The following is a 13370-nucleotide window of genomic DNA, read 5'->3' as shown; positions in this document are numbered from 1 at the left end:
AGACATTTTAAAGTGAAGGCTTAGATTCATTGAGTAGGGGAAATAACTTTAAGTTCTAGGTAGTCAGTGCGGGGGAAGAGTGAGTAAATAATTACAATCTATTGGCTAGTACTATATTAAGTGAAGCTCATATTATATCAAGCATAGAATATTATGTGAAAGCATCTATTTTCTAGTAAATTTATTAAAAATAAAAGCTTACTGTTTATTTTAAAAACAGTGCATGCTGACCAACATGGTGAAACCCCATCTCTACTAAATACAGAAAAATCAGATGGGCATGGTGGCACAGGCCTGTAGTCCCAGATACTTGGGAGGCTGAGTCAGGAGAATTGCTTGAACCTGGTAGGCAGAGGTGGCAGTTAACCAAGATCATGTCACTGCACTGCAGCCTGGGCAACAAGAGGGAAACTCCATCTCAAAAACAAAAACAAAAAACAAACAAACAATAAAACAGTGCATGTTGGTCAGAAAGTTCAAAAATACATGTAAATATAAAGAAGAAAATAGATCTATAATCCCACAGATCAGAGATAACTATGACTTTTTAATGTTCTTTTTGCAGTGACACACACTATATGCCTATTTGTTTATTGCAAAATGGGATTATGCTGCATCTGTTGTTTTGGACAGTTTTTTTTCCCTGTCATTTAAATAGATTTTCAAAACATTATGTTTAGTTTCTATAGTATTCTCTGAATGATTTATATAATTGGTCTCCTGTGTTGGACTTTTAGGTTGCTTCCTTTTCGTTATAATAAATACTCCTTAGCTTTAGTACTCCTTAAATATTCCTCACTATAATACATATTTCTGGAGCTGAGTGTGATACCTGTAATCTCAGCGACTGGGAGGCTGATGTGGGAGGATCATTTGAGGTCAGGAGTTCAAGACCAGCTTGGACAACATAGCAAGACCCCATCTCAAAAAAATTTTATTTTTTAAACAGCTGGGTGTGGTGACATGCACCTGTACTGGGGAGGTTGAGATGGGAGGATTGCTGGAACCCAGGAGTTCAAGGCTGCAGTGAGCCATGATCATGCCACTACACTCCAGGCTAGGCACACAGCAAGACCTTGACTTTAAAAAACTAATAATAATAAATAAATATTTCTTTGTTTTTTTTTTTTTTTAGTTTCCATGTCTTCTTTTTATTTTTATTTTTTTACTTTAAGTTCTGGGACACATGTGCCGAACGTGCAGATTTGTCACATAGGTATACATGTGCCAAGAAATAAATATTTATTTACATGTCATTTTGTTTATGGTAGTTTCTTGAAAAAAAAAAAAAGTAAAATCTATTGATCTTTCTTTAGCATTCTACCTTTGGTGTCACGTTTAGGTAGCATGCAAAGAGTATGTAACTATTTGCCTATGTTTTATTTCCTTTGTGGTTTTTAAACATTAACAGTTATAATCTATCTGAAGTTTATTATGGTATACTGTATGAAGTTTGAGTCTAATTTATAGAATTTTTTTGGATCCTGCAGTTTGTGTCAAGAACTTTGTCAGAAATTGTGGATCATACCACACATCTATTTATGACAAATAGTGCCAAGTTTCTTTTGTCTTTCTTTCTTTCTTTCTTTCTTTCTTTTTTTTAAATGGAATCTCACTCTGTCACCCAGGCTGGAGTGCAGTGGCTCGATCTTGGCTTACTGCAACCTCCACCTCCCAGGTTCAAGTGATTGTGCTGCCTCAGCCTCCCTAGTAGCTGGGAATACAGGCACATGCCACCACACCCAGCTAATTTTTGTATTTTTACTAGAGACAGGATTTTACCATATTGACCAGGCTGGTCTTGAACTCCTGGCCTAGGTGATCCACCTGCCTTGGCCTCCCAAAGTGTTGAGATTACAGGTGTGAGCCACTGAGCCTGGGCAGTGCCAAGTTTCATGTAGTAGGTTTAGCGGTACCCAAAAATTATTGGTAGTTAATTGACCAAAATTAGTGAACTAACCAGTAAGTGAATCTGGTTCACTTACTCTGTCTATCAACATACCTCAGCTTTGTATGTTTTTTCCTGGTATAACTTACTCAGGAATATATTACAGACAAATGTTCTGTTTGGAAAGATTCTTTGTTTCATAAATATTAGGTTTGTTATGAAAGTTTACCTAGTACATTGTTGGCTTATAAATGTTAAAATAAATCACCTAAAATTTTACCAATTTTAGAAATACATTTATTTTGGTTTTTCTAGAATCTGTGTTTGTGGATATCCTCGACAACATGTAAGAAAATACAAAGGTATAAGTAGCAGGATACCAGTTTCTTCAGGATTCATGGTGCAAATGTTAACAGGGATTTATTTTGCCTTGTAAGTATCTCATCATATGCGAAATAAACATTTAATTTCTTTGGAAAATTATAGCCTGTTAATCTATTGTCACTATATTATAATGTCAATAGATAAGTGATTTGCATACTTTCTGTGAAATATGAAGATCTTGATAATAGTTTTAATACTTTAAAACTATTATCTTAGTTTAAAACATATCTTTTAAAGTTCTGAAGAATTTCTAACCAACTAAAACACTTCATCATCTTTCTTAAATTCAAGGACGGAATGAAAATTAGTAACACTTAAATATATTCATGGTCCCTTTCTTCATTTTTTTTTTGCTATAATTTCCAAATAGCTTTTTTTCCTCAAGAAATATATTTTTCCATTGCCAGAAACTTTAGCTCTTAAAAAAATTTCAGAGCCTCTTTGATTAGAAATAGTTTATTATTAGCTTTCTATTAGTTTCTAATATTGGCGCTCAGTCTCAGTCTTACCTGATGACTTGGGTACTAGTATTTTTCTTTGAACCCTATCTTTTACTTTATAATTCTCTTATTATATGTATCTCATTTACTTTGCATTATATTCACTTGATACTTTTAATTTTCTCTAGTGGAGTATAAACTTTTTGAAGACAGAATTTATAAACTTCTTAAAGGCAGAATTTATGGTCTGTGGGCCCAGTCTGGCCTGATGCCTGTTTTTGTCAAGTTTTTTGCAATACAGTCATGCCTGTTTGTTTATGTATTGTCTATGGCTGCTTTTGTGTTGCAATGGCAGAGTTGAATAGGTGAGACTGTACGGCCCACAAGCCTAAAATACTTATTGCCTGGCCCATTAAGAAAAAATTTTCTGATCCTTGTGTTAGACCATTAATATTGTCCCACAGTTCTTGGATGCTCTGATCTACTTTATTTTATCTTTTTTCTTTGTGTTTCAGTTTGAGTAATTTCTGTTAGCTATATCTTCAGCATTTATGGATTTTTTTCCTTGACTAGATCAAGTCTAGAAAGGAGACCACTGAAGGCATTTTTCATCTCTGTTACCGTGTTTTATTTCTAGCCATTTCATTAGACTCTTTCTTGTAGTTCCCGTCTCTTTGCTGAAATCTTCATCTGTTCATGCATGTTGTCCGTCTTTTCCACTAGAGCCTTTAGTATATTAGTCATAGTTATTTTAATTTCCCAAATAACTTCAACATTTAGGTCATCTATGAGTTTAGTTCCACTGCTTGCTTTATCTCTTGACAGAGTTGGTCTTGTTTGTTTTGCTTTTCATGTGCCTTGTAATTTTTGATTGTTCATGATTTTGTTTAGCAGTAGGACAGTAGAGACTGAGGTAAATATTATTTATGACAGGAAATGGGCATGCCTCTTCTAGGCTGCTAGTGGAATTATTATAGGCAGAAGTGACCTAGGATTGGGTTTTGTTGTTATGGTTACCCTCAGGGCACCATCTACTTCAAATTCCTCTAGTGCTACCTGGTACTTAGGTGGAGAGCTGGATTGCTGGAGGGTTTTTCTTAATACTCCTGCTTCGTCCTCAGCTTTCAGCCTTCTCTGTATGCCTCCACTGCAGATAGGTTTCTCTCCATGTTCTCACCCCTTCCTCCAGCAGTAGAGTTCTGTTGCTTGGTTCTGGGTGTGCACTAGCCTGGTGGTGGCTGGGGCGGTGGTGGGGTTGGGTGGGGGGGCGTGGAAATGGGAGGAGGTAGTGTTCTCTGTTGTCCTGGTCCAGCCTCAGTTTTAGGCTGATCCCATGTCCCTGCATCTCAGGGATGGGAGTTTCTCAGTAGTCCTGCCCCTTCAGTGATGACCCCCCCCTACTTATCTCAGCATAGAATGAGAGGTTTTTTGCTTTTTTTTTTTTTTCTTACCCTCAGAGCCGAATTGGTCTTCACTTGTACCCTGGGGGGTGAAAGGGTTTGCTGCTCTTTCCCCAAAGGCTTTAAAATTTTTGTTCTGTGTGATAAAGGCATCTGGCTGGCTCTTTGTACTTTTCTCACAGGAGTGGTTACTCTTTTCCTTCAGGCCTATACCATCAAGGGCAGTTTTCTCTGACCTGCCCTGTTTCTAGTTTTTCTTGTGAGTGCCTAAAGGAGATTTATGGCGAAGAGCCTGTGGTGGATACAGGCTCCCACTTGTATGTGCTTTTAGAGATTCTGTACTCTCCTGCTAGCCCATGAGTTATCTTTTAGCAATTTGGCTTCTAGGAATTTGTTAAGAAAATTAGCTAAATGTTTCTTACCTGCTTGTATTGTGGCCCATCTCTCCTTAGAGGCACCTGTCTCCCTTTAGGGTTCCAGCTGTGTGGAAGCCCTTGTTACCTCGGCTCTTTGATGGATTCTTGAGAATTTATAATTTTGTAGATTACCTGGCTTTATCTTGTTTTTATGGTGGGAGCAATGTTCTTGCCAGTTTTTAGGCCTCGCTTGCACTCTTGATGTAATTTATACCTCTTTATGTTGTTGGAAGTTGATCAAGCCACTATATCCCTGTTCATTTTTGTAATTTAGCTGATTTTTAGGAAGGGTTTGGCATATCTTTGAAAATTATGCATACACACACACTCACACTTGCACACACACACACACATGCACAGACACACACACACATGCACACACACTTATTCCCTCACGTTGCTCTGCTATTTGCAACATGTAGCAAATACACTTCTAAGTGATTATCAGAATGCAAAGAAATAACTACTCAGGATACTGCAAGCCACATTGGTAGTAGATTCTCATTAAAAACTGTGGGAGTTACAGAATAATTTGGCCATAAAGTGTTCTGAACATTTTTCTAAGGTATATAATTTATTATTCTCTGATTTGCTTTGAAAGTATAAAATGCTTTGAAATTGCCTTAGCTTTTTTTATTTCTGTTCTATAAATAGTCATGTTATTTAGAGAAGAAATGTACATCTATAAAATTTTCTTTGCTATTAATAGGCATTTAGATGCAATTGAAAGGAATTCAAAGATTTAAAAATACATTTTTAAGAGGAGTAGAATGTTAAGCAATGTGCTAATATGATCTTTTATTTTCTTCAGTAAAGATAGTTTCTCATTATATTTTGTTCAGTTATAAATAATTAAAATTTCTTCATTTAATTCATCTAATTTTATAGTTATAATGGAGAATGGGATCTAGCTCAAAAAGCACTGGATGATATTATATACAGAGCCCAGCTAGAATTATATCCAGAGCCATTGCTGGTAGGTGCCTGACTTATTTATGTAAATTTTATAATTTAAGATTTCTCAATTTAGAACTATAAATTGAGAGAGAGCCATTCATAGTTCATTAATATGTCATTAATACTCAGTGTATTCATGCTCTTGTTATACATGGAAGTTTTATAACTTAGAAAAGTAACAAATAATTTTTTTTTTAATTTTCTTTGAGACGGAGTTTTGCTCTTGTCGCCCAGGCTAGAGTGCAATGGCACGACCTCGGCTCTCCGCAACCTCCACCTCCTGGGTTCAAGCGATTCTCCTGCCTCAGCCTCCTGAGTAGCTGGGATTACAGGCACATGCCACCATGCCCAGCTAATTTTTTGTATTTTTAGTAGAGACAGGATTTATTCATGTTGGTCAGGCTGATCTCAAACTCCCGACCTCAGGTGATCAGCCCCGCTCGGCCTCCCAAAGTGCTGGGATTACAGGCGTGAGCCACTGCACCTGGCCAAAATAAAACTTTTTATTAGACCGACTTCCTAGACACCTAACTGTCTTTTTAACTTATGAGAATTGTTCTCCTTAACATACTTTAGCTGCATTAAGTAACATTAGGCATTTGGAAATCTAATTGAATATTTTGAAATTTTTAACTTTATCATTTACATATTTTTTTAACCATGAATTTCCCTCTTAGCCTCCTATTCTTATCTTAGAGGATTTCTGTATCATCTTATAAAATGCTTGGGAAGAGCCTCTTTGTATAAGCCTGTTTAGCATCATGTTTTATCTAAGGGTTACATAATACATCTGCTCATGTTGATCTTAAACTATATTTTTCTCCTTAGGTTGCTAATGCAATAAAGGCTTCATTGCCTCATGGTCCCATGAAATCTAATAAGGAAGGTACAAGGTGTATTCAAGTTGAAATCACACCAACTTCCTCTCGAATATCAAGAAATGCAGTAACCAGCATGTCAATAAGGGGTCATAGGTGGAAAAGACATGGTAAGAAATATGTAACTCTTCAAGTCAAACCATTGTTGATTCTTTTACATTTTTCACTGTACTTGTGGAGCTATAACTTCTAACTTCAGTAAATAGTAATCTGGAAGAAAGAGCTGTGGAGTTGCCCTTAACTCCTAATTTATTATCTAGGAGCAATAGGCAATAAGAAAAATGGAGCCCCTTATGTTACACATATGAATGAAAATTTATTTAAAAATCATATTCATTTTGAAATTGTTACTTCAGTAGGAGAATAAGGAAAATGCATTTTAAAATTACTCATACATTTTGGGCTTGTATTCAAAAGTATTTGCAAATGTTCCTTAATTAATATTTCTGATTTCTCAATTAACTCTTAAGCAAGTGAATTTGCATATTGAAGTAGAACAACTAATAGGGACTTTAAACACTTTGTCTGGACTTTCTGGTAAAGAATGCCATAGTGTTGACGCAATACTAGTTGTTTGTATTTTCTTGAAGTTAATTTTCTTTCAAGATTCTGTGTATGTGTGTGTGTATATATATATCCCTTCTTGTCTGCTTCATTTTATTATTTTAAAATTTTATTGGAAGTCAATTTCATTCACTATGGCTTTTTCAGTGCTTTCCCATTTCCCTCCCTTGTCTTTTAATTTATTGTTCTTTATTTAATTTCATATTATTTTTATAACTTCCCTCCTATCTAGAAGTTATTGTAGTGTCAACAACCAGTCTAAGAAGGAAATTATCACCTTCCTCAGAAGGTAACCTTGGTGGGAAGCAAAAAGCTACTTCTTTACCCTAAGCAAACATGTATATTAGAGGTAAAACAAAATCCATTCTCTATTTTCTTCTTCCTGTAAACTGAGGTGAAAATAGTAGTTCCTTTTGGTATATTTAGTACCGGTTGTGTTGTGGTTTCTATAGAGAAAATGGGAAAGGAGAAGAATGGAGCTATTTATGGTAAACTAGAAAGTTGGTGATGAGAACAGTTGCCATTGTTTTCACTTAAAGAATCTAGGTGATTGTACGTCAAAAAAGAATAATGATTATCCAGCTTACCTAGTGATCATTTTTGGTGTTTTTAAAGTGTGGCAATTCTTGAAAGTTCCATAGGAAAGCATAAAAGAGGCGGTGATGTTTGCCAATAGCAAGGCAAATTATACCACCATTTAAAACATACAGTCTAAACATACTTCAGCTTCTTCAGTGAAAATTATGCTACTGAATGGGCTAGATTACAGGTAGAAAGTAATTTAATTAGATATGGTTTACCCTGAGATTGGTTTTTCTGTTTTGGCATTAATGTGTGAAAACAGGCACGGAGGCAATGAAGCAGATCATAGTGGTTACTGTGGCCATAATTGCTTCTAAGCTACTGCTACAGGAAGCACAAGAATGAATTTTAATATCTTTTCCACTTTCCTTCTTGCTATTTAGGTAGACATATTGGGAATTTGGGAGAGAAATGTAGGTCCTGCCGTTAAAAATGTGAAATATTGATGCTCCCTTGTATTTGTGCATATGTGTGCGTATGAGAGAGAGTACGTGTGCATGTCCAGGCGTACATTTAAACAAGGAGGTCTGTACCCTGCAACAAAATGGAAGCCATTTCCCAGACATATTTTATAGGAAAAAAATTACAAAACGAGAGAAAAGACTGCTTGAATGTATTGTTTCTAGCAGATTCTTACATATCTTCCAGATTGTATTTTGGCTGCCACTTGAGGGGTTAGCACTCTGTCTTAGGATTGTACCCTCATTAAAGTAGCATTCTTACCACCTGTCCCCCTTCACAATTCTAACACTTGGGAAACTCCGTTTATTATAACAATAAAGTCACAGATGAGAATATAGAAGTGAATGAACTATAAAAAGTAAGTCACATGCATGGAACAGGTACAGAATACAGCTTAGCCTTGTTTATCACTCTTCTTTAGTATGAATTCCCTTTATCCATTGGACTCTAAAATACTCTTAAGTCCTTCTTATTTGCCTCTACAGGTAGGTTGCAGTCTCCTCCCTTTTTAGGGTAGTCTTGGCTTTCCCTTCTAGAGCAGTAAAGTTACCATGTTCGGCTGAATTTAAAAGGTTTCTATTTTCTATCCTCATGGTCCTGCTTCCTACTTGAACTCATTGTTGTTCTAGGCTCTCTAACAGGCACTGGCTTCCTGTGGGGAAGGTAGACACCTTTGCTGTACTTCTTAGATATATAGACAATTCTCAAATTATAAATAGATTTTTAAATTTAATTTTGTTTATATATAAATTACAAATTTCTCAAATTATTTTTAATTTTTTTATATTTTTAATTTTTTATATTTTTATATTTTTAATTTTATAATTAGATTTTTAAATTTAATTGTGTTAATATATAAATTCTATTGTTAATATTTATATATAAATCAAAACAAAATTTGTTTATACATTTCTTTAGAAACAATGTTAAAGGGCTTGTAGATCCCAGGGTGAGCCACAACAGCCTTTTTATCTCATAATGTTTCTGAAACATAGCACTATAGAATGTAAGTTCAGTTTATGGCTGTATGAAAATACATTTAGAGTTTCTATATTTAATGGAACTCTAAATGTGTTTCCCATTCCACCCACTCATATCCCTACTATTCCCTCACCACACCAACCCTCACAGTAGGATGAATTTCTTCCCAAACCCTCAGCTGTAGAAACAAGGAATATCCCACCTTAAGCCAGTGGTGATGAAGATTGGGAAAGGAGAAGGGACGAGAACCATGAACTTTAAGAAATATTCTTTTTTTTTCTCTTTCTCCTTGCCTCTTTGTTTTCCTAGTTTTTGGAAAGAAGAAAGCAATTGGCCCTTTTTGGGCCAAATTGGGCCAATTTGGGCCCTTTTTGGGCCAAATATGGCATTGTTCCATATTTGGAACAATGTAAAAGATTTCCTCCTTTCTTTCAAAATAGTTATTGTAATACGAGTCATTCATTCTATAAAAGTCCCCTAATTAAGTTATAGTTCCAAATAATGAGTGCTTATATTTTTTGCCAACTAATCAAAAGGCTTATCCAGTGGAATCTCGATTTTTTTATTGCTGCCCATCATTCTTCCCACTTGTGCCTTTGTGAGATAACGAGACAAGTAAGTGAAAACATTTGGTATACTTTAAAGCACTACATAAAGGTAGATTATTAATTAATTAAGAACAGTTTTGTTTGTTTTACTAGCTACACAATAAGTGTATTCTTAATAAGTTTTTATTAGCTAGTTTGCTGTTCAAATTGTCCTGTGATTCTTTAGTACTTTCCCAAAACTGTAAGTTTTTGAAACTTGTACTTTGGATTTTCTCAATTTGAGTTAAACTTGTTTAGTTTGAGTATAGCATCAAATGCAAAAATACACGTTATATAATAGTAACAATTACTTTAAAGATTTTTTGTATGTTCTGTGGTACTGGAGTATAGTACTCTAACTTTATTATCTAACGTGTATATCACTATTACAGTAAGGATTTTAAAAATGTTGTTATTGTTTCAATCCCAAGTTAATATAAAAATAGAAATTACATAGACAAAATTTATGTTTCTTATTTATGTACAGTTATAACTGTTTGCAACTAGTAGGTATCAATAATAAAAGGAATGTTTATAAACAAGATACTTTCAATGTTTCCCTACTTTTGGTCCTGGCATATGTTAAATGGTTTATTTTAATAACAATGCATTTAATTATTTTCAGTTAGGGGATCCAAGAGTACAAAATTTTAAGTAGTAAAAAAGAATTAAAAGTAGCAACTGTATATATTTTTAAGTCTTTTAACTTAATGATGCAAAATAAGTACTGCAAGAATTTTAGAATATTTAATTATATGCAGTGTTTATGTGAACAATCAGACTAAATGAAATTTATGTAGTTGAAATAAAAAGAAAGTACAGTTTCATGTTGTTAAAGCAGTTTTATTGCATTTTTCAGCATTTAAAATAATTGCTTCTCTTTAATGGATGCCATCATATTTAAATAAGTTAAATGATTATAACAGAGTTCAAAGAGATTTAAAAAAAAACAAAAAAGTGATTTGTTTCATAATTTGCTTATTCAGTGGTTTAGTACTAGCTTATTAGATGAAAAAAGAAAAGAATAAAAGATTGCAATTCATATCGGAAAACATTTAAAACTGGTTATTGATTTAGAAAATTCTAATAAATTTCTGCTGTATAATAACATTGATAAAGCAAGGAAGTACTAATTATTGAACAAATCTGAAAAATTATAATGGGTGTATTTTAGTAAATATTATAAATAATAATTATTTATAAATATTTTTAAGCATTTAAGGTTGTCTTTCTAGATATTACAAAAGGTAAATTGTAATAAATCTTGAAATGGAACATTTATTTTGTAAATCTGAGTTTACAGCTATGAGAAAAGTCTCCAGTTGAGGAGAAATAAAGTTGCTAACAATTAAGAAGCATTTTGAAAAACAAAGAAATGGTAATAATTTTAAACCCCAAAGTAGTAAACTTTAAAGAATTGTCTATTGGAATAATTTTTACATCAGCAATTAAAAATTTATAATGTGTATGTTTTTATTTTAAAGGTTGTCTATACTTATTAAGGAAATTTAGAAAATAAAAAATTATCTGGCAGTTTTATTTTTAAAAATGTAAATACTTTTAGTATCATTTTGAGAAGCTCCATTACTTTCAGATTCTAAAATGCTATTTGAGGAACAGATTTTCTTTCCCAATATAGAAGATAAAACATTTGGACAAAAATAAGCATTTCTTTCTTACCAAAAATTTTGTGAATTTTAACTGGCATTTTCAATGTGGAACTTCCGTGGAGGACAAAATAAAATATTAGGAAATATTAGATTACTCAAGGAAAAAAGACATATTAACCAAAGAGCTGAAATACATTGATATGTTTGACACATGTGGATATTAAGTTTGAGAGAGGAAAGAAAGACTGTGTACAGAATCCTGACTTACACAATTTTTGAGGAAAACAAAAAATCTCATTTTATTTCCGGGTAAAATGAAGTTAAAAAATTTTCCAGCCAGAGACAGAATTATTGGTCTCATGAGGCAAAAAAACTTGTTCGTAAATTATTGTATTCTACATTTGTACTAAGGGGGACTTACATAAATCTTGCTGTAGTTAAGAAAGTTATTATTTATTATTATTGATTATTGAGCACTCCTCCTTTCTCCACCTTTTTATGAGCATTTGCTGCACATTGCACACCAAGGAAGAAATAAGCTTTTACAGGTAGTTTTGTAATAGGTGTTGCTGAGCTGTTTTTGGTCTGTGCTATGTGGTCATGAGGATCTGTAATAATCATAAAGGATTCACCTGGTCCTGCAGCGGCCTTATGTTGCAATTCTCTATTGGATTTTATTTAAAACTTGAGACTTAATAAAGATGACAAAAGGAGTTACTGAGAGTAATTGAATCCACCTCAATAAGGAGAATTCTGTCATTTACCATGTATACAACTAAAGCTAAAGATCTGACTGTTTTTCTCTTATGGAAACTGCTAATAGCTCCTAACTGGTGTGTCTATATAAATTGTCTTGTTCCAGACTGTTTTTCTGTATGCCCCAGGCTGCTCTTTTCTTACCTAGAAAGCCTACTTACTGCTTCAGAGCTCAGATTTTGACATCTTAGTCTTTGTTTTTGCCCTTGCTCAGAGTGCAGCCCTTTAACTGCAGGGTCCCATCCTGTGTTTCTGTGATAGCTTTGCTTTCCTCTAATCTGCCTTGTAAATACTGGCCCAGGTTAAGCATTGCCACAGTGCTATTCTTTCTGACTTGGGACACAGTTTATGCTCAGTATTTTGTGTTACGCGAATGTGACTTCTATTGATAAAAAAGACTAGTAAAGTATGAAAGATATGCAAATAGTTTTTTCATGTAGCTGTCACTGGCCATCCACTGTAATAACAATAAAATCCAGACTTCGTACTATGGCATATGTGATCCTGGTGATATGACCTCTTGACTACTGCTTTGACCTCACTTTAAGACCACTCTCACCCTGGTTCATTAGACTCCTTCATTCTAACACTTCAACATACTAAGCCATTCTGCCTTAGGGGCATTGCCTAGTTATTTGGAGTATTTGAGCTGAAATTTGAATAGTGAAAGGTACCTTGACTTCCCTTACTCCAGATTGTTGTGTGGCTAGCAGTTTTTCATCATTCAAACCTCAGCTTAAACATCTCTTCTTCAAAGAGGTTTTCCCAGACCACCCATCTAAGTACTTTTATCCCCTACTACCCTACTTACTCTTTGCCATCTTATTTTTTTTATTGCATTTTCTGCTATTTAAATTCTCTTGTTTACTTGGTTCCGATATTACAGTGTGAGCTCTGTTCCCTTATTATATAGTGAGGGAAGAGTCTATCTTTTTGGCTGTTGTATCCCCAGCATCTAAAACAATGTCTGACATATTACAGGTACTCAACAAATTTCAGTTGAATGCATGAATAAGTGAGTGAATGATAAAGAAATGTATAACATAGGGTGAGCAAGTTGTTCTTTCTTTTCTTGTTTTGTTGAAGAACAGTATAACAACATGATAGTAAACTAGGTTAGGGGATATTTACTTATAATTCCAGTATTTAAAGAATTTTCATTTAGTTTTTTCTATGCATGTATGTTTTCATGGTTGTACTCTATTTAAACGTTTTTGGTATTTTGTTTTTGTTTAGTTAATATTGTCAGACATTTTCCCTAGTTCTCCTAGTAAATACAGTTATTTTAATGGCTACATGATATCACATTGAGTTAATATTCCATCATTTGCTTAATCATTCTTCTAATATGTTAAGAAATTTGTTTCTGAGCTTTGCTATTATAAATAACACTGTAAGGAATAGCTTAATGAATACAGATAACATTTTTCTCCATTGAACAGAATATATTATAAACATAAAATGA

General features: G+C 33.9%; 1 protein-coding gene across 9 annotated transcripts in view; it reads left to right on the top strand.

The window, feature by feature from the left end:
* The window catches only part of HYCC1 (hyccin PI4KA lipid kinase complex subunit 1), a 116724-nt gene that overhangs the window by 47662 nt on the left and 55692 nt on the right, over window positions 1-13370 (top strand). For all 9 annotated transcript variants that reach the window (XM_016957161.4, XM_054687426.2, XM_527685.8 and 6 more), the window contains 3 exons: window positions 2204-2320; window positions 5417-5504; window positions 6314-6473. In XM_016957161.4, coding sequence (XP_016812650.3) covers window positions 2204-2320; window positions 5417-5504; window positions 6314-6473 — 365 coding nt within the window. The remainder of the gene's footprint in view (window positions 1-2203; window positions 2321-5416; window positions 5505-6313; window positions 6474-13370) is intronic.

Source organism: Pan troglodytes, chromosome 6 (genome assembly GCF_028858775.2).
Source record: "Pan troglodytes isolate AG18354 chromosome 6, NHGRI_mPanTro3-v2.0_pri, whole genome shotgun sequence".
Taxonomy (NCBI): Eukaryota; Metazoa; Chordata; class Mammalia; order Primates; family Hominidae; genus Pan; species Pan troglodytes.
The sequence above is the reverse complement of the archived record's forward strand: the minus strand, read 5'-3'. Positions and strand labels throughout refer to the sequence as shown.